The sequence below is a fragment of the Heterocephalus glaber genome, unplaced genomic scaffold (assembly GCF_053883595.1).
Source record: "Heterocephalus glaber isolate CG9 unplaced genomic scaffold, H.glaber_assembly_v1.0 deba00001454, whole genome shotgun sequence".
Taxonomy (NCBI): Eukaryota; Metazoa; Chordata; class Mammalia; order Rodentia; family Bathyergidae; genus Heterocephalus; species Heterocephalus glaber.
Genome location: NW_028258303.1, coordinates 4,820,063 through 4,839,279, shown reverse-complemented (window position 1 = coordinate 4,839,279; position 19,217 = coordinate 4,820,063). Strand labels below are relative to the sequence as shown.

The window sequence follows — 19,217 nt, the reverse complement described above, 5'->3', positions numbered from 1 at the left end:
ACATTAATGTGTATTACTTTTTTAAAAAATTAAACATTGAGTTACTCATGTAAGTTTTCTTTAAAAGTTGACTATTTTTCTTCTGGGATGATAGAATGAATAGGGTCTTATTTTGAATATCATAAAGGCTTACTCTAATTTTTTTTTCCTGAAAAGGATTTACAAAAACAATTTACCACAATTCTAGTAATTTAAAGAGGAAGTAATCATACTAGTTAAATTTTCTTCTGTTTCTGGCAATATGGAACTAAGAGCATTTTTTCTCTCATGAAACTGTTATTTGTTTGTTTGTTTGTTTATTTTTGTGGTACCAGGGATCGAACTCAGTGCCTTGCACTTACAAGGCAGGTGCGGTGCCATTGAGTTAAATCCCCAGCCCTAAATATTTATTTTTGAAAAGGGAAAGAATTTTATTCTGTCAATCGTATCTTAAAACATTCAGAGAGAAACAGGAATGGGTTATAGGTAAAAGAAAGGATTGATTTTTGTTTGGTTTCTGTAAATTTTTTCTTTTCAGATTCTTGACTCTAGATAATCAGAATGTACACATTTTTGAGTTAGATGAAAATTATCTTATTCCCCATGTTTTTTTTTTTCAATTGAAGAGTTTAAAATGTGCTAGTACTTCTGCATGAATCATATAATTGCACTGTGTAGGGAAATTAAACATGTTTGAAAAATGGAATTATAATTGAGGCCATGGATAGTTTAAAATAAAAACATTTTATTTAGCAATGTTTTATTTTATTGTGGAGTATTTTAGAACTTCAACTTTGAGCAATATATCTGAATTAATACTTACGATGGCCTGTAGGCTGTTTGATGGTTTTCCTGCTGTTTCCCAAATATTTTGAAACTCTTCATTTTTATAAATAAAAATATGATTATATGTACTGTGTTATGCATGTCGGGACCAGTTAGCATGCATGTTACCCTGTATTACTCTAAACATGTGACATTTGAGCTGCTAACATGATTATGTTTGTCTTTTTAAAAGTCAGCTGTGTGCTCTTTTCAGTGGATATATTTTGCATGTATTTGGTGTGTTTTTGTGTATGTTTATTTTTATTTCACATAGGGAGAACCTAAAGAAGTAGTTAAACCTGTGCCCATTACATCTCCTGCTGTGTCCAAAGTCACTTTCACCACCAACATGGCCTACAATAAAGCACCACGGCCCTTTGGTTCTGTGTCTTCACCAAAAATCACATCCATCCCATCACCATCGTCCGCCTTCACCCCAGCCCATGCAACCACCTCATCACATGCTTCCCCTCCACCTGTGGCTGCTGTCACTCCTCCCCCATCCTCTGCGTCTGGACTGCATGTTAGTGCCAGTCTTAGTGCTGACCGGTGTTCACCTGCACTGAGCGCTGGTAAAGCTGCAGTTAATGTCCCACGGCAGCCCACAGTCACCAGCGTGTGTTCCGAGACTGCTCAGGAGCTAGCAGAGGGACAGAGAAGAGGATCCCAGGGTGACAGTAAACAGCAAAATGGGTAGGTGGCCAAGGGTGCTTTCTGCTCTTCTCAGAACTTTTCTTTCAGATTATTTCCAGAAAAGTACATCCCCTCTAATCATTTGTTCCTTGCAGGAAGAAGTTATATTTGCTTCATTAACATGTGATCTTTATATTATATACACACAATGCTTTCTCCAAAGCAGTCAGAACCTAATTATACATTTTTATGTATTATGAACCAGTAGCACACTCTGTAACTCTTCTCTTTCAGCTCTTGGCAGTATTGAGCAGCTGGCACTTACAATGCAAAGCAAATCTTAGATTTTTCTTCCTCAAAATTCCCATTCTTCTATTGGCCACCAGAAGTTTAAATAGTGTGATACATGTTTCTTAGCTTACATATGTCAACCTAAGGAGAAAGGAAAGTAAGAATTTGTAAGGTTTTTTCCTCTGGGAAGTAGTCTAGAAAACAAATCAGTTTTTGACTCATGTCTGGGCAAAGCGTTAGCTTAAAGCAGATAACATTCTTTTCAGATAAATTTAGGCTAGGATTTTTTTTTTTTAAGCACACGGTAGGGGGCCAGGGATTTAGCTCAGTGGTTTTGCAACCTGCTGCCCAAGCACAAGGACCCCAGTTCAATCCCCGGTACCAAAAAAAACCAAAAAAACAAAAGCACATGGTAGTAATGAAAACAACAGATGTTTATAGCACCAGAAGCACTATAGAGATTTTTCTAAAATGAGTGGACATTCGACATAAAATCTTAGTAGAAATTTTTGAAAATTCACTTATTTTCCCTTTTGGGGGATACATTTAAAAACGTGTTGAACCCTGCAATTATTGTATATTAATTTTCAGCAACCTTCATTTATAGATGCTCATTTTATTGTTTTTGAAATTCAGTGAAGGTACTTTAACAAGCAAAGTCATTTACATAACATTGTTTTGATTAGCTTTGAGACGAATTGTACCTTAAAAGAAAAATAAAAGGAAATAATCTGCACATGTGATGGTTTTCTTCAATGCCAGTTCCCAGGAAAAGGTAATTAAAATAATTGTGTGGATAGGTTCTTTCTATGAGACATAATCCCTTCTGAATACTAATTCACGTAATGAAGAGGCTGTGCTCTTTGTAGCAGTGCTGTCATGGCAACTTTGAGGCTTTGAAAGAGAAGGTGGCAGGGTTCCAGGCTGCGGCTGGGAGTGCAAGTAGCTCTGGAAGAACAGCTACTGGGCTATATATATATATGGCTTCATGGGTGTGGGTGGCTTTTTAAAGTTTAGATGTGTATGTGAAGGAAAACTAGTGTAATTCAAAGAGTATTACTTCTTCCATGTGAGGAAGAGAAGCAGTATGTAGTGTTGAGGTGTGTTTGGTTGTAATTGTATCCCGTGTTTCTATTTTAAGATAATAGATTTTAGAATAATCAAAATAGGTAACTTGAAAAGAAAGAGCCTGCCTGTCAAACACTAGCCCCACCTAAAGCTGAAAAATAAGTTTACTATATTTATTAAATTTCAGGCTCAGTAGGAAAAAAATCCACTGAAGGTAGTCAATGTTTAACTTAAATCTTTTCTCCTAATACCTCTTAAAATTTTGTAAGACACATTTTCTCAATGGAAAACTGTACAGGTAAAAACAGGTTGAGGTTATGGAAAAGTAGTAGTTTTTAAATGAGCTTCAGCTTTGTGTTTTATAAGTACAACTTTGGTGATTAAACTTCAAGTGATTTAAAGTTTATTATTTTCAAGCTGAAACTAGGTACTGCTGTAGTTGCAGGTCCTTTATGTAGCTTCTTAATCAGCAAGTGTCTATTAAGCACATGCCTGATGTTCGGCACTGTGCAAAATTTAGGAGAAAAGGGATTATTACATGTTTTGCATCATTAAAAAGCAAGTTACTGCTTTGCATTTGGAAAGAAGTCTTTAAAAATAGCTTGATTTCAGATGTTTTCCAGATGTTAGGACAATGAAAACTTTACTACTCCGAAAACAGTGTAGAGAAATTCAAAGACAAATTTGAAATGCTCTCTCACTACCTTTAGATTATAAAAATCAGAATAAATCCTACACCTAACTCATTGGGAGATTTGTCACCTGGAAGAGTAGGCATTTTCTGGTATTGATGAGTGCTTTTTTTGCATCAGTTATCAAACTGCTTTTCTGTCAGACTTTTTACCATTCTATTTCCCTGGGTTTTATAAGGTTGCCAAAAGCAAAGCTCTTGAAAGTTGAGAATTGTTGCTTTTCATTAGTTACTTTTTATTTTAAAAATAATCTTGTTCAGAACAAGAGTAAGTTGAATGCGTGAGTTGTCTTTTTCCTCAAAGTACCCAGAAGACTTAGTTTTTAATAGATTTTAAGTGGCTAGCTGCCAATTTGATAGTTATCTCACCTAAATTTGTATAGAATTAATAAACATAAGACACAAGAACTTACTGAACATCATTACTAAGAAATAATTAGCTATTCATCTCATCTAATAGTATGAAATGTAGAAGTTATATTGATAGTTTCAGGATATTTAATACTGTGTAAACTGTCTTATTCCTGATAAATAATAATGAATAAGGCACTTTAAGAAATTTAAATCTTTCTTCTACATGTACAAATTAGTGATTTTGGCATGCTGTTTTCTGTACTCTCCTTACTCCGTGAAGAGCAGAGGGAACTTTATATTCCAGGCTGGAAGGGAAGCTGTTTTACATCAAGTAGTTTAGCTTATTATCTTTTTTTCCTTTCCTTATGTCTTTGCATTGTAATGTGCCACTGCTTTCAAGAGGTAAGTCTTTTTAGTGTTCTGTATTTCAGTTGTTTTGGACTGCAGTTCTTCTGATAGTTCCTGTGTTGAAAAACCTGGTTGTGGAAGACGAAAAAATGAATGGTGTAGCAGTAATATTTTAAAATGCTTTTTTCTTTACAGAAAACACCCGTGACAAAGTTAGTATCCACATTACTGGAGAGGAAATATGGTGATTTATATATGAGTAAACAGCATGAATGCCCACTTTTCGCAAAATTAAATTAATTTTGCAAATGAGTTATACTTTAGAATGAACACAATAAGTTTGGTTTGCATTGCTGTGTTGTGGTGATTTGCTTTATAGTAATAGTAATATTTAAGTTTTGTCATAAAATATGTGTGGGGTTTGCTGTGTAATGGTTGAAAAGAAACAGTGCTTGGGGAATGTAATTTATGTCAATCATGACTATTATAAAATAAAGTTACAGATACAAGGCAAGCATTAACATTTGCATTGATAAAATTTTAAAATTTATAAAATTATAAATTAATCAGAAACCAGTGTTTCGTAAAGTTCTCTAAGGACCTTTTTAATTTTTCTGGAGAGTTTTAATTTTCCAGTGCTGGCAGGTTTACACTTCTGTATGTATAGTTGTGTATGTATGTGATAGAAAGTCCTTGCACTTTGAAATTAGTTAAGTGAAATAATCACCAACTTATTAACAGTTGGTGTAGGCATTGAAAATCACTGTGGTGTAACTTTCTAACCTTAATTTTTGTATTCTGTTCAAATTGGTATTAAACTGACTAGTGACTGCTAGCTTTAAAACTAGATAAAAATCACATTACATGAGAACTTAAAATAATCTTGTAAAGTTGTGATTATTTTGAACATGTTCTGAAGTATGTTTACCATCACAATATAAAGTAGAATTGGAAATATGGAATATCTATCTTGGGATACATCCAAAAGAATTGACTGTTGAATTAGTAATCTTTTTCTGATTGGCAATGGTCTCATTGATTGTATAGTTTATAATATACATATATATATAATATATATATGTACTGCACACCCATGTATTAGTAAAAACATCCTCAAACTTTGATTTATTATCTGTTTAAAGTTTTCTTCCTTTTTTTTTTTTTTTTTTTGGTACCAGGGTGGAACTTGGGACCTTGTGCTTGTGAGGCAGGCGCCAGAACCACTGAGCTAAATCCCCGGCCCTAAAGTTAACTTCTTATACATAAAAACTTTGACCGGTTACTAGATTCCAGTGCAATAATCAATCTGATTTGAAAAAAAGACGAAGTGGGATTTGAAGAAATAAATTTAAGCATTTATATTAAATATTTTTAAGCTCAAGAATCAGATTCATTAATGTATTAGGTAATAGGATGTGTTATGTTGGTATTAGCTATTGCTTTGCATTGTGCTATGTTTATTAGTACATTATTTGGTCTAATGCTCATTTAATCTGAATGCTGAAAGATTATGTAATTTTCTCAAGTCATGCATCTTCTAAGTATAGAGCTAAGATTTGAACCTAGGCCTTTTGAAATCAATTTTTGGTGTGCATTCTCCTATCACCTGCATATTTCTATTACTTTGACTTAGTCTTTGTTTTTTGTTTTTTGGGGTTTTTTGGTACCGGGGATCAAACTCAGGACCTTGTGCTTGCAAGGCAGGCAGCAGAACCACTGAGCTAAATCCCTGGCTCTAGTCTTTGTTTTTAATGACTAGAATTTAACAGAAACTATATGACTGAATTGATCTGCATAAGCTACAGTTGCCATAGAAAGCACTTTTTTTTTGAGTAGTTGGGGGTTCTGTCTCCACAACAAAACAATATTTGTATAATTTTCAAAGTCCCCTCAAATGTATTCAACATAAGCCCTTATAGAAAGAAGTCTGAAGCAAAAAAAACCCCCAAAAACAACCCAAATATCAAAACAAACAAAAGTCGGAAGCAGAAAAATTTCAGTCCATTTCACCTTTGCGGAAAATGAGGCTTATACAGATTGCAGCTTGTGCAGGGCACAGGGCAGTGGGCCGCATAACCGGGACCCAGACATCTGGCTATCACATTGGTGTATTTGCTGCTAATATGCATGATGGGGTGTTCCATTTGAGCACCCCATTTGACATTCAAATCTTTTTTAAAATTGATTTTATTGGTACATTTTAGGTATACAATACAATGACATTCATCATTGGAGATTTGTACCATTACATAATATAGCTTGATTCTTATTTTTTCCCCTGCCCTCCCTTCAACCCCACCACCCCTCTCTATTTACAAAGACTTTGTTTCCATTTTTTCATTTTCTCATGTTTGACATTCAAATCTTTATGGCATCTTTATGTTGAAACCAATCCACTTAATGCCTTTCACCACACTGTATTTTTGCCCCAAATTCATATTAACATAAAACATTTTCCCTCAGCTTCAAAATGTTTAACTGATCAGGAAAGATTATTTTGCACAATTATTTTCCTGCTACTTAAAATAGCAAGGCATAGGGAGAGTGCTTTCCATTGTGAATAGAGAAGAATAACACAGGGACTATTGAGAGCAGGTCTCACTCTCGTTCTGTGAAACTCTGCCCTCTGTTGAGTTTATGAAACTAACTTTGATATATGCAAATACAGCAATACTCACCAGTCCTTACATTAAATCAGAAAGCAGTTTTCTTACTGTGTTTATAATGAATTGTTATTTACTCTGAATAAAGTTATTTGTAGAATTGGAGAGCCCTACACATATTCTTTGGCAAACTGTACTTTTTTCTATACATAATGGAAAAGAAATGCATTTGTTTTGCATAATTCTACCCTTATTAGGCTATGTGAAGGCATTTTGTTTTGAAGTTCCTTTCCCATATCAAATCAGGTACACCTTTCTGGCCAATAATTATGTCATCTGCAAAACAGAACTATGGAGTCCTGCATCCTGGTTCTAAAGTCACTGGGAATAGTTTATGAATGATAGTAGTGAGAGACATGGAGAGGTATGAAAATTGGGAGGTAGCCCATTATAATGATCCTCTGTGCCTTTTACATTTTCATCATACTACAGCATACTACATTTTAAGAAAAAATAATTTTATATAACATTCCCTTATATGATCAGGATAATTTATGTTACAGAGATTACATGTCCTGTTAATATATTTTTATCATGTGAGACTAGAAATGTTTTGTTTTTATTTTCAAAATGATTCTAAACTGATCCATTTCTATGTATTACATCAAAATACATTACTCTACCTTTTGTTAGGAATATAATAAAAATTTGGACTCATAAAATGAATTTTATAAAAACTTACAATTTGTAAAAAACTGGTAGATCTTCTCTTGGTATTCAGTAACTTGAGACTTGAACTAGCATTAATGCATAAAATAATTTTCAAGATAATAAACAGGTAAAACTATTGTCCTAATAATGTAACAGAACTTTGACTAACATTTGTTCGTTTTTATTTGTCTGTGTTTATTTATATGATTATTTTGAAGCATGGTGTTTGTGTAACATCTTCACTTAAGTTCATTGCTTTGAATTTTGCTATTTCATTATTTTCTTTTTTTTTTTTTCATCTCTTATTTTCCATCATCCTGGGGAACGTTAATGTCTTCTCTCTCACATCTTTCTTGTGTATATTATTCCTTCTTCAGTAACCCTGGCACTGTGTAAGTACTTAACTAATGGTTTGTTTTGTAATTTTCATCTTTGATTCTCTGTAAGTTTTCATCTTGCTTTTAACTTACAACCACCAGCAAATGTCATTAGTATTGTCTCATTACAGGAATTCTCAGAAATGTTAAGGATCATGAGAAACATGTTTTTCATGCTACAGAACTTCATATGAGTCAGTGGGTACGTTTGGAATACCCACACTTCTGCAGTGGAAAAATTTAGTAAGCCAACTTCAGAGGAATAGGCAAAAATTATGGATTTTGCACATTGGAGTTAAAGACATAGTTTGGGGCTCCTTTTTTAAAAATCATTTTTAAAAAAATTAGTGTCCTTATTGTCTTTATTTTTCCACTGTTGTTTTATATTTTTACATACTAGTAAATTGCACTCACTAATTGCAGAAAAATTGAAAACTATAATATGGTCCATACCTGAATATAAGTTTTTTCAAGTACTTATAGGTGGTAAAGAGCTGTTTCTCTTGTGTCAAAGACATGTTTATGAAATAATCTCAGCCTGTTTTCTAGTTTTTAAAAATTTTGTCTATTTTTAAAAGGACTAGATTTTAGTATTAGTAAAGGCCATTTAAATAATTCACTTCAGGAATAATGAAATATTACTGTAAATTATTATGTCTTACTATTTTGTGCAGTCATAACTGATTCTGTTTTTGTATATGCTGATAAGCTATAGCTTTATAAGATGGTGTTGCAGGTTTTTTTCTAGTCATCGTAAAAGAAATTATAGGTTGGAAACTGTGGAAAGCATTTCACATACATTATCATATTTATCCCTGAGAACAACCTTTAAGATGCAGTTCCATTGCTCAGATGGGAAAACTGAGACTTGGAAAAGTAACTTATATTAAATACACATTGAGTGGAAGATGCAGTGTTTGAAACTGTTACTAACTTTAATTCTATCATGTTCTTCATTGGGAAAAATCTTTAGGGTACTGAGGCAATTTTCATGCAGTAATTATTAAAATGACAACAGTCATGTGGCATGCTGGTAGCACTGATTTTTTTTAAGGTGCAAGCTAACATGTTCATGATGGGGCTGTAATTTGTCTCACTCCTGGGTGGCTCTGCACCACCAGTGGTACATGCCCCACTGTCCCATCAGGTGGTACAAGCTGCCCAATGAGACTGTGATGCATGTGTTACCGGTGGTTTAGAGACAGTGAGGAAGTGTTAGGAGTTCCTGACAATCACATCTAATTTACATTTACATTACATTTATATTTATAGCAGTTTCTCTACTCACATCTCATGCCAGTAGTCTGCTAGTTGCTTTCCTTTTTCTCTTCTGAAATTAAACTCATGGCCATTCTCCACCAGTTTGCATTTGTGCTATTTTGAGAGGAATGTTGATTATGTTCAGTAGATCTTGAGGTATTAAAATAATGTATGTTGTAAATTACTTAATGTTTATGCTTTATTAATAGAAATGTTTTTATTAAATGTTTTTAGCAAAGTCAAAGTTCTTGAACTCTGTAGTATACACATTTCTTTGACATATAATATGGCATTTAATCCTCAGAAGAACACACTTTTTATGTGATATTCTTGCTTTATAAATGAAAAAAACTGAGGCTTAGTGTAATTGACTTGTCTGAAATCACACATCAAAAAAGTGATAGAGCCAAGATTTCAGTCCTAGTCTTCTGATAAATGTATCAGTATTTTCTAATATTCCACCGGCCTTCAAGGGCTGATTCTGTGTAACAGCTCTATTTAGGACAAGCATATCTTTACGCATGAGTGAGAAAACTGTAGAAAACAAGAATTCTGACCCTTTTCAAAATTGTGCTTAGAATCACTAGTTTAGCCTATAACCTGACCATTCTTGGTCCCTGAGGCTAGTGAACAATGCAGTTATTTATTTACTTTTGTGAACACTACTTTTGTAGTAGCGTATTGATATAATACTTAATTGTGGTTAAATCATACTCCATATCTTTGTTTTATGTGGAATAAGAGTGATACAAGTAATTTTAAATTGATTTTGACTACTGTAGATTTTTCATTTTCTAGTTTTCTTTTTTCTTACTCTTTTCCTTTCCTTTTCTTCATGTTGGAAATCTTTCTTCTGCTGCCTTCTTCTCTCAATTAAAAGGAAATTCCCACCTAAACGGTAATCTTCCTATTGAATGCATCCTTATAATGGTAGTTTATATTAACATTGTAAATTTATTTTTTACTAAATAAAAACAACAACCTATTTAGAAAGGTGTTTTTCAAACAAAAATGAGGCTGGATATGCATATGCAAGCAATTTAAATTTTGATGTTTGAGGCTTAAATGTATAAAATATAAATAATTTACCAAAGGATATTTTATCCTTTTAATAAAATTTAAGATTTTTTAATTCCTTTTTTTTTTTTTTCTTCTTATCCCTAGCCCACCAAGGAAACACATTGTGGAGCGCAATACGGAGTTTTACCACATACCCACTCACAGTGATGCCAGCAAGAAGAGGCTGATGGAGGACACTGAAGACTGGCGTCCAAGGACTGGAACAACTCAGTCCCGCTCTTTCCGCATCCTCGCCCAGATCACTGGGACTGAACATTGTAAGTGAGCTTCTGGGGATCCTCATGGATGAATATTCTGTGGCCCAGAGAGTAGCATTGAGACATACGGGCAGTTCTTGCAAAACAAACCTAGGACAGTGCACTTTTAAATTAGGCTGTGCATAACATGGGTACTGTAAATAAGGTATCATCAGTCCAGGAGAATTACGTTCGGCAGGGGAAGAATCCTGACTATGGTGTACAGCCAAAACCACATGGCATGAAATTTTTCTTAGTCACTCTCTGAACCTTGAACATTTGATAATGATTGATGTATATAATTGTTAAAATGATTTTGAAGTTAAAATAACCTAATCCTGGATATTATTGTATTTCAGTGAAAGAATCTGAAACTGATAATACAAAAAAGGCAAAGTAAGTTCTCTTTTTTGTAAATTGAGTACTTTCCTTTCATGAATGGTCTCAGTTTGGTTTGTCAAATTTTCAAGTGTAATGGTTTGGCGTTTGTCTTTACAAATAGAAGCTAAACATTTAACCATAGTGCCATTACTATGACCTAAATGTACAATTTATAGATTTCCAAGTTAGTAAATATTGTTTAGATTTAGTGTCTGTTTTATCCTCCTTCATATTGAAATAAGAAATGGGCAGAGGGCCTGGAGGGTGCTTTGCTAACTGTAAATCTCTCTGTGAATGAGCTGTGTTGTCTTGCAGTCACTTTATTTGGATGTTTCCAGAAGGGCTCTTTAGATTAATTTCTGAATTTCTAAAACTGTTCTACCTTTAAAATCTTTGCTATTTAACAAAACAGCTACGTACAATTAAGCTTTTATAAGGCATGTTTTCTGCATGGTGGAGTTGGTGTATGGTCTTTCTCTCTTTCTCTTTCTTATGACTCTTCTGTCACTCTTTTTTTTTATTTCCACAGGGAAAAGATACCCCTTCACGTCTTTAGTCCCAAATACACAAAATTACGTGACTGGCACCATGAAGTTTCAGCTCGTGCTCTTAATGTACAGTGATTTATGAGCCTTGCCCCCCAAGCAGCCAGCACACATCTTTTCATTCACTTTTTCTTTTTCAGCTTCATAGAGAAATCTGTATTAATTTGCCTTGTGGAAAAATAGAGCCTTTTCTAGTCTATACTTTTCTAACAATGTCCTATTGTTGTGAAACTGAGGAAAATAAACATGTTTTGTTCTAGCTGGTAGCTCAGAAATATGAAACCATAGAAAGGAAATGAAGGGACTAGATCTATTCAGTGAATGTACACATTTCCATTGTTATTGTGGTAGTAACCTTGGAAAAAATTTTTGTAAGTTGGATTTTTTTGGTTGGTTGAAGCAAAGGTATATGAACAAATAATATCCTTGTCTAATTTGAAAAATATGTCCTTTACGTTATTACATTTCCCAAGATCATTTTTAAGTTCATTATTATGGATTGTTTTGAATTTATTGTAAATTATTTTATGAAAGGAAATACAAGGAGATAAGGCTAAAGAGATTTTTCTTAGTAAAATTCATTGTAGATTTAGGTATCTTTTAAAGCAGGTTCTGTTCAGGATGACTATGTGAAGAAGAGCAGGAGGCCAAGATATAGCTCCTAAAGGAAAAAAGAGAACTCTGCTGTTTGCAATGAGAATATAACAGTATTCTTTTGGTTTGGTTAGATTCAAAATCCTGTTTTCTACTAAAGGAGCTATACCTAAGCTGTTGAATGTTTTTATGGTATAGTAAATTTTCAGGTGTTAATTAGTTAGATACGGAAAGATAGCTATGCTTGGTTTTTATGTCAGAGGAAAATAACATAAAATAAATTATATTATGAATGATTTTGAGATACCAGAAAAAAATTTTACTTAGTGTTATAAAATACTGTGTGTTGCTGCTATTCCTAGGAAGCTGTTTTTTGGGCAGTCCATGGAAGCTAAATATCTGACCAGAAATGCTTTCTGACGTATAATATAATGTACTATATATTAGACCTAAATTTAGTAATAAATGCATTTTGAAGTTTGGAAAAGTATTGTAATAAAGTTGCCTTTACCTTAGCTTTATATTTGTTCTGTTTCCTTGAGGCTAGTAACTGTACCATTCAAGACTCGTTATGGTGTATCACTTAGGAAAAATAATTATCCTGACATTTCACTTGGACAACATTTTAAATTTGATTTGATTACTGAAATATGTGTATAAAACATGGCAAAGGTCCATAATTGTTTTTTTCTTCTCCTGAATTGTTACATTATTTAAGATAACATCCTATGAGATTAGCGTATAAATAAGGACCAGTTAGACTGTGGTGTGCCATGAAACTTCTTCGTGTGAAGTTTCTTGCTGGTATTCAAGGATTCATTTTGATTTTTCCAGGCGTTCTACTTTAATGTCACCATAGACAAGAACTGTCTCATAACTTGGAGAAACTAATATTAATTTCACTTGGTGATTCATTGCTATTTAAACATTGGCCTGCCATATATATTTTAAAATAATTCTAAAATTTATCTAAAATGTACTATACTTCATGATATATGTCTTTCTTTATTGCACCAGATCTTCAGATGCTAAGAGGTCTTGCCTACCTGTGCTTTTAGGATCCTGACATCCATCCCAGTTATTACTGTGTCTCTGGCCTCTGTCAGAAAATTAGACCAGGATTTCCTAGGCCTAATATTTCTTTCTTGATCTTAAAAGATAATGTCTGAAAGAAAATCAAATTAAAGCCTCACAAAAATAGATGATGTGGTAAACATGGTATTTTCCACCAAGAACAAAGTGTCTAAAATTACTACAGAGCTGAAAGAACTAGAGCCTTAGGTAAATAAAAGCATTTTCCTTAATATAGATAAGAGAACATGTATAGAACTTTGTAACTTGAAATAGATCCATTTGAAAATAAGAATTTCATACTTTTCATAATTAAAGTATTTAATGTGTTGTGGAAAGTGTGGACTTGAAGTGAACCATGTTTAGCGTAAGGGTAACTATTCAGCCAGGATCACAAAGGACATTCCATTGACCCTGCCAGAAGTTGAATCCCTGAGCTCAGTGAATCTTTTGAGCTATCTTATATTCTTATTCTTTCTAAAAAGCTAGCCAAAAATTGTAAGAGCTTCATGCACAAATATTATTAAGTCTAGTGACTTAATTTATGACTTGTTTTTATCTCTCTTATACAGACTTTATCATAGGCTTATTACATGAAATCGGAAAGTTACCCTTAAGAAATGTTAACATTTTTTGTAATGTTTTACCAGTCAAAAGATAGAGTGTGTTTCATACACAGTCAAATGTATTTTTCCTACCTCAAAAAACACATTACTTGAGGAAACAACATACTTATTTTGTATATCATTATGCTGTTTATGAAGGCTCAGATAGTCATCTTAGAGCTTATTTAATATGTTATATTAGGATACAGACTTGCGGCCCCTTCTGTTATTCAGAATTATCCAAAAAATAAATAAAGAATAAAATGGTTTTACCTATATAAATAATTTTTAAATTATTGTTTTTCTGACATTTATTCAATGTCATATGAATCATAAATATCCATTCTTTATCTATATTAATTCTTCAGAGTGAGTAATTACTGAATACTTAAATGTCTAAGGATCCAGTAGTGAATAACAGATAAATATATAAACAAGATGATCTGAGGTAATTTTGTTACCAAGGTAATAAAATAGGTTGATGTGAGAGGAATGTGGCTTATCAAGCAGGATTAGTTTAGATTATGTGGGCTTGGGAGGCGATGACCTTAACGCCAGCACTTGGGAGATGAAAAGAAGTCAGCTGTGTGATGAGGCGGGCAGTGTTCAAGCAGAGGAAGCAGGTGTGAGGAGTGTGGCTAGTACACGGCTCAGCAGTGTCCCTGAAGTGTGTAGGAGGGGAAGCACAGTGTAGAAACGTGATTCATAAGATGTAGGAAAAGAACTTCCACAACATTCATAGTGGGAAATTATCATATCTAACCACTCTCAAGGAAAATTAGAAAACTAAGAATGGGAGAGGTTTGCCAGCTTTCTAAATAAAGTGCATACCTATTAATGCTGGCCCTGATTACTATCAATTCAGTGTTTCTCCTATTGAGATTCAAGAAGACCCAGAAAAGGGAGGCATAAAAATGCTATATATATATATATATATATATATATATATATATATAAAACAAAAGCACAAACACTATAGAGTACATATAATGTCATGCAAAAACAAAACTTGGGTGTCTGAAATTTTCCTATATAATGCACTGTGATGAAATTTATACCATTCACGAAATTTTTTTAACCAAGTAAATTAAATTTTTCCTTGATCATTCTTTCCTGTGTTTCTCCTTCTTTAAAATGTGCGGTGAGCTCTGTGGTAGACACTGCTATCCACCCAGCCATCGCAGCGAGGGCATGATGCACTACTGCCAGAAGTGTGGGGCGGACTGCCTTCGCAGATCACCTCTGCTGCCCTATCAGTGAGCTGCTGAACTGGTGCTGGGGAAGGTCAGGGTGGGCTGTAAAGCCGGGCCATTGCAGCCCAATGAGGCACCCTGGGGAAGGCCTGTTCTAGCTCCTGAGCTGCAGTGGCTCAGCTGAGGCTGTCCTAAGTCCTGAATGGTAGGCAACTCAATGTCCACCCACTCCTACCACCCACACAGTCTGTTTTGAGTCTCTTGGTCCTGGAAGTACTTCTTGATAAGCAGCCTCCATGTGAAACTACTGGGTCTGTCTTCTGGAGAATCTGACCTGCAATAGGATCATCATATTTTAGATACTAATTTGGACCACAGTTACACAGGATCTCTGTGGTCCTTTTATTCATCTCATCATTTTTTTTTCTCTGTTGTTTTCTATCCCTTCTCCTTAAATCTTTAACCCAAACTATAACCACACTATTTAGGGAAGTCTAAAGCAAAAGATCAGCTAAGGGTACAGGAAAATCAAACAAAGATGCATTTGCTTTTCTTAGCCTTGAGTGAAGAATGTTTCTTTGTTGATCACATCTGAGGCCACTGAGGAGAAATGAGTAGGTAAAGGTATAGGTAGGTATATTTGATGTAGAAATCAAATATAGTGAAAGCTGTATCAATGAAGCAATGAAATGAGAATCTACAAAGGGAGAATGAGGACTGAGGAAATGTAGTAATGAACACTTAATCTCAGCATGCAAAATATAATTTACATGTTATAATTTTCCATTTGCAGCATTTCAATATGTCTTAGCTGTTTAATCTGCCACTTAATAAATTTTCTTTTAACCTATCTGCTGTTTTCTTTACATTCTTAAAAGTTTTCCTTCTGAACTGAGCATGGTAGCACACACTTGTAATCCCAGAACTCTGGGAGGCTGAGGCAGGAGGATCACAAGTCCAGCCTGAGCACCTGGTAACTCAGTGAGGCCCTGTCTCACAGTAAAAACAAGATTGGGAGGTGACTGGGGACAAAGCTCTGTGAAAGCCCTGAGTTCAGTCCCCAGTACTAAAAAAAAAAAAAAATTCTCTGCTGGAAGAGATGCTGCTGCTGAGTAGCCTTGGGAAATGTGTTAGGTGATAATGTAGCTTTATATGTCAGGAGGGTGCTGATGAGGGGCTGAGGATACCGAATATCTGAGAATGCACTCAGTTAATCCCACAGAAGGAAGACTCATCCCATCCACAGTGCCTGTGGTATGCCACTGAAAGTGACTGGGCTGAGTCACACACCCTTCTTGCAAGGGTTTTTATTCCTTCTCATAACTCCAACCACACATTTCTTACCAGCAGTGCACCCTCTCCACCACCACCACCAACCATTCATGGTCTTCTCAGTTTGGAACTAACAGACTACTACACAGTTTTTACCTCTCTTGTTATGTCTCCTTTTGTAATTTGTATTATCGGTATTTGTCTACATGTTAGTAGTATGAACTCTGTGAAGAAAGAAAAGGCTATATAATTGGCTCAGTACTGTATTTTTCCTGGATGCAGCTGTAGCTGTGTAAGTAAAGGCTTATGTGTGAAATGAAATGACTCATCTTGAAGGTGAGTGTTACGATTGCACAACTCAGCTCTGTTAATCTACTTCTTAAACTAGGAAAATACTGTACTAGGCAGCTCTGTCACAGGATACACAGACTGGGTAGCTTAAACAATAGACAATGGTTTTTCCTCCTAGTTCTGAACGCTGCGAGTCCTAGGTCAGGGTGCCACCACTGAAGTTGGTTTCCCACCAAGTCTGTTCCTGCTTGCAGATGGCCACCACTCACTGTGTAAGCTCTTAGGGAAAGGGTGGTGTAATACAGGCCACTGCAAAGGGTATTCTTGCCATCTTAATCTTCATTTTCCTTTTCTCCTCCTCTCGTAAGGACACTTAGTCATGCTGAATTGGGGTCCTACTGTTATGACCTCTTTTAACACTTATTACCACTTCAGAGAACCTGTATTCAGTACACTGAGGACTAGGACTTCAGAGTATGAATTTTAGGGTGGGTGGTGACACAGTTCAGTCCATAACGTGCACCAGTTGCCTCTGTACTTGCACTCGTCTGACAGATTAGCATTTGAGAAAGTTATTCTGCATTGGAACCAACTGGAAGCACTAGTGTTTTCCTCTTGTAACAATATTGTGGTGCTTCTTTTTCTGCTCCGGATGTTGGTCTCTGTGTCCTATGAAAGCATTTTAGTATGTCCTGCCATATTTGGCATGAGTTATTAACTGTATATAGTTGCTGTTTTCTTCAGTTCTCTAAATGTTGAGTTTTAGGAAAATTGGCTATAGTATGGTATACAATATTCCAATTATAGGTTCAACATAAGGTCAAACTTTCATACAAATATAGGACATTAAGACTGATAGTGAAAGTAAAGTGGAACCATCCCTCAGTTGCTTGAAAGGAGAATAATTATACCTTGATTAATCTAGTTACCAAAAGTTAACACTTTTCCCTGTTACTATCTGTTAAATAGTTGGGGAAGAGTTTTTTCATTAAATGACCATTTGTTTCCTAACACTTCTTCCTTTGGGTTTTCGGAGTGCTTTAGCATGAATAGCAAGGTGAATCCTGGGAAGAGAAAAGAGCTAATCTTAGAAACAGGTATATAAAATGCTTAGTGCTCTACTTGGAAAAACCAACAAAAGTAATTAGTCATTACTAAGGAAATGTTTGAAGTTTAAGAATATACAGTATTGATTTTAGAAAAGCAGTAAGGCTGGAGATGTAGCTCAGTGGTAGGGTATGTGTATAGCATGCGCAAGGCCCTGTGTTTGATCCCCAGCACCGTAAATACAAATTAAGTAAATAAAGCAAGCAAGCTATGTTACTAGTAACATTTATTAGTAGAAATAATAATATGTGGCCTACTGGCATAAGAAATTATGGGAGGCCATAGGAAATTTCATTTAAAAGTAATTGTCTTAATAAATGTATACCTAAAATATATTAATTTGCCAAACAGTACAATTTATTTATTTGCTTGTAGTACTGGGATTGAATCCAGGGCCTTTGTATGGAGCTACATCCCCATTCCTTTTTGTTGTTGTTGTTTGTTATTAGTATATGTTTGGAGCACATAAAAATTGCCTTTATCATGGAGAGTTGGTACATGTACATAACACATCTTAATTCTGTTTACTTCTCTATACCCTCCCTCCCAGACAGGGTCTTGCTAAGTTGGCCCAGGCTGGCCATGAGCTTGTAGTTCTCTTCCCTCAGCCTCTCAGACTGCTGGGGTTACAGGCATGCACCATCATGCCCAGCTAAATTTTAAAAATATTTGTATGGTTTATATAAGAATAAAATAGCATTTTAGTTTCTGCAAAAATTTCTCTAAAATTAGTAGTGTCAAAAAATACTTTTATCAGTCTTTCATCTCCTTTGCTTAAGGAATGATGTATTTTGATTTTTCTCATATCATATATCCCATATTATTGATATATATTATATCATATGTATTTCTCATATATATATGATTATGCCTTCCCAGTTTTCAAAGTATAAAAACAGTATTGTACTTACCAAGCGAAGAATGACTCTTGAGTAGCAAAACAATTCAAACTTAGGTCACCAATTATATTTCATGAAACAAAAGTGGTTATGGGGAAAATACCCTCTTGTAGGCTACCCTAAAGCACTAATGTCCACATGACTTCTAGCTTATGTTGTCAGAGTGGGCCTTTGGGACTGAAAGAATAGATCTTAAGTTACTACAGGCACAGAAGCTTTTTTTCTTTTGTACTGACAACTTAAAAAGGAGAATCTACATAAATATTTCCAAGATAAACACTTCCATAAGTTTTTTAAAATTTTAGATTGTTCACAGACTCCATGACCCTATAAGAGACTAATGAAGAAACAGTTTGCTGAATGATCCCATTTCTTGATTATTATTGTGTACTACAGACATACTAGTCCTTCATTAAATAACTTTATTAAGACATATGCCCAGAACTATTCCTCATAAACTACTGAGAAAGTGGTGATTTTACCCTCGTCTGACATTCATATATTTTTATGAGACAATAATTAAAAGTCATACTTTCCCCAAAAGACAGAACACCAATAACCTCCTCAGCATAGTCTTAATTTTTTAAAATTATTTTCGTTAAAACATCAGAGAATCTTTTAGCTGACATCATGTATATTTCCACAAAAATTTCCAACTGGGAAAAAGATCACAGGTCCAAAAATTGGGTATAGGATGTCATTTCTGTCCATTGTAAAATACAGAATATTTCTACTTGATCTGATTTCATTTTCTGCTACTGGATCTTTCTGACTTATTCAAATACTGGTTTGTAACTATAGTG

The 19,217-nt window shown here is 34.5% G+C and overlaps 1 protein-coding gene across 17 annotated transcripts in view; it reads left to right on the top strand.

Annotated features, from left to right (window-relative positions):
- Pdlim5 (PDZ and LIM domain 5) overlaps nucleotides 1-19,217 on the top strand; it is a 258,113-nt gene that overhangs the window by 154,012 nt on the left and 84,884 nt on the right. For 4 of the 17 annotated variants that reach the window (XM_004848086.3, XM_087215825.1, XM_087215822.1 and 1 more), the window contains exons 5-8: nucleotides 1,079-1,497; nucleotides 10,021-10,038; nucleotides 10,305-10,477; nucleotides 10,816-10,852. In XM_004848086.3, the coding sequence (XP_004848143.2) occupies nucleotides 1,079-1,497; nucleotides 10,021-10,038; nucleotides 10,305-10,477; nucleotides 10,816-10,852 (647 nt within the window). Of the gene's footprint in view, nucleotides 1-1,078; nucleotides 1,498-4,384; nucleotides 4,402-7,880; nucleotides 7,896-10,020; nucleotides 10,039-10,304; nucleotides 10,478-10,815; nucleotides 10,853-11,366; nucleotides 14,595-19,217 lie in introns of those variants that run through there. The other 13 variants (XM_087215824.1, XM_004848088.3, XM_087215826.1 and 10 more) reach the window with 8 other exon arrangements.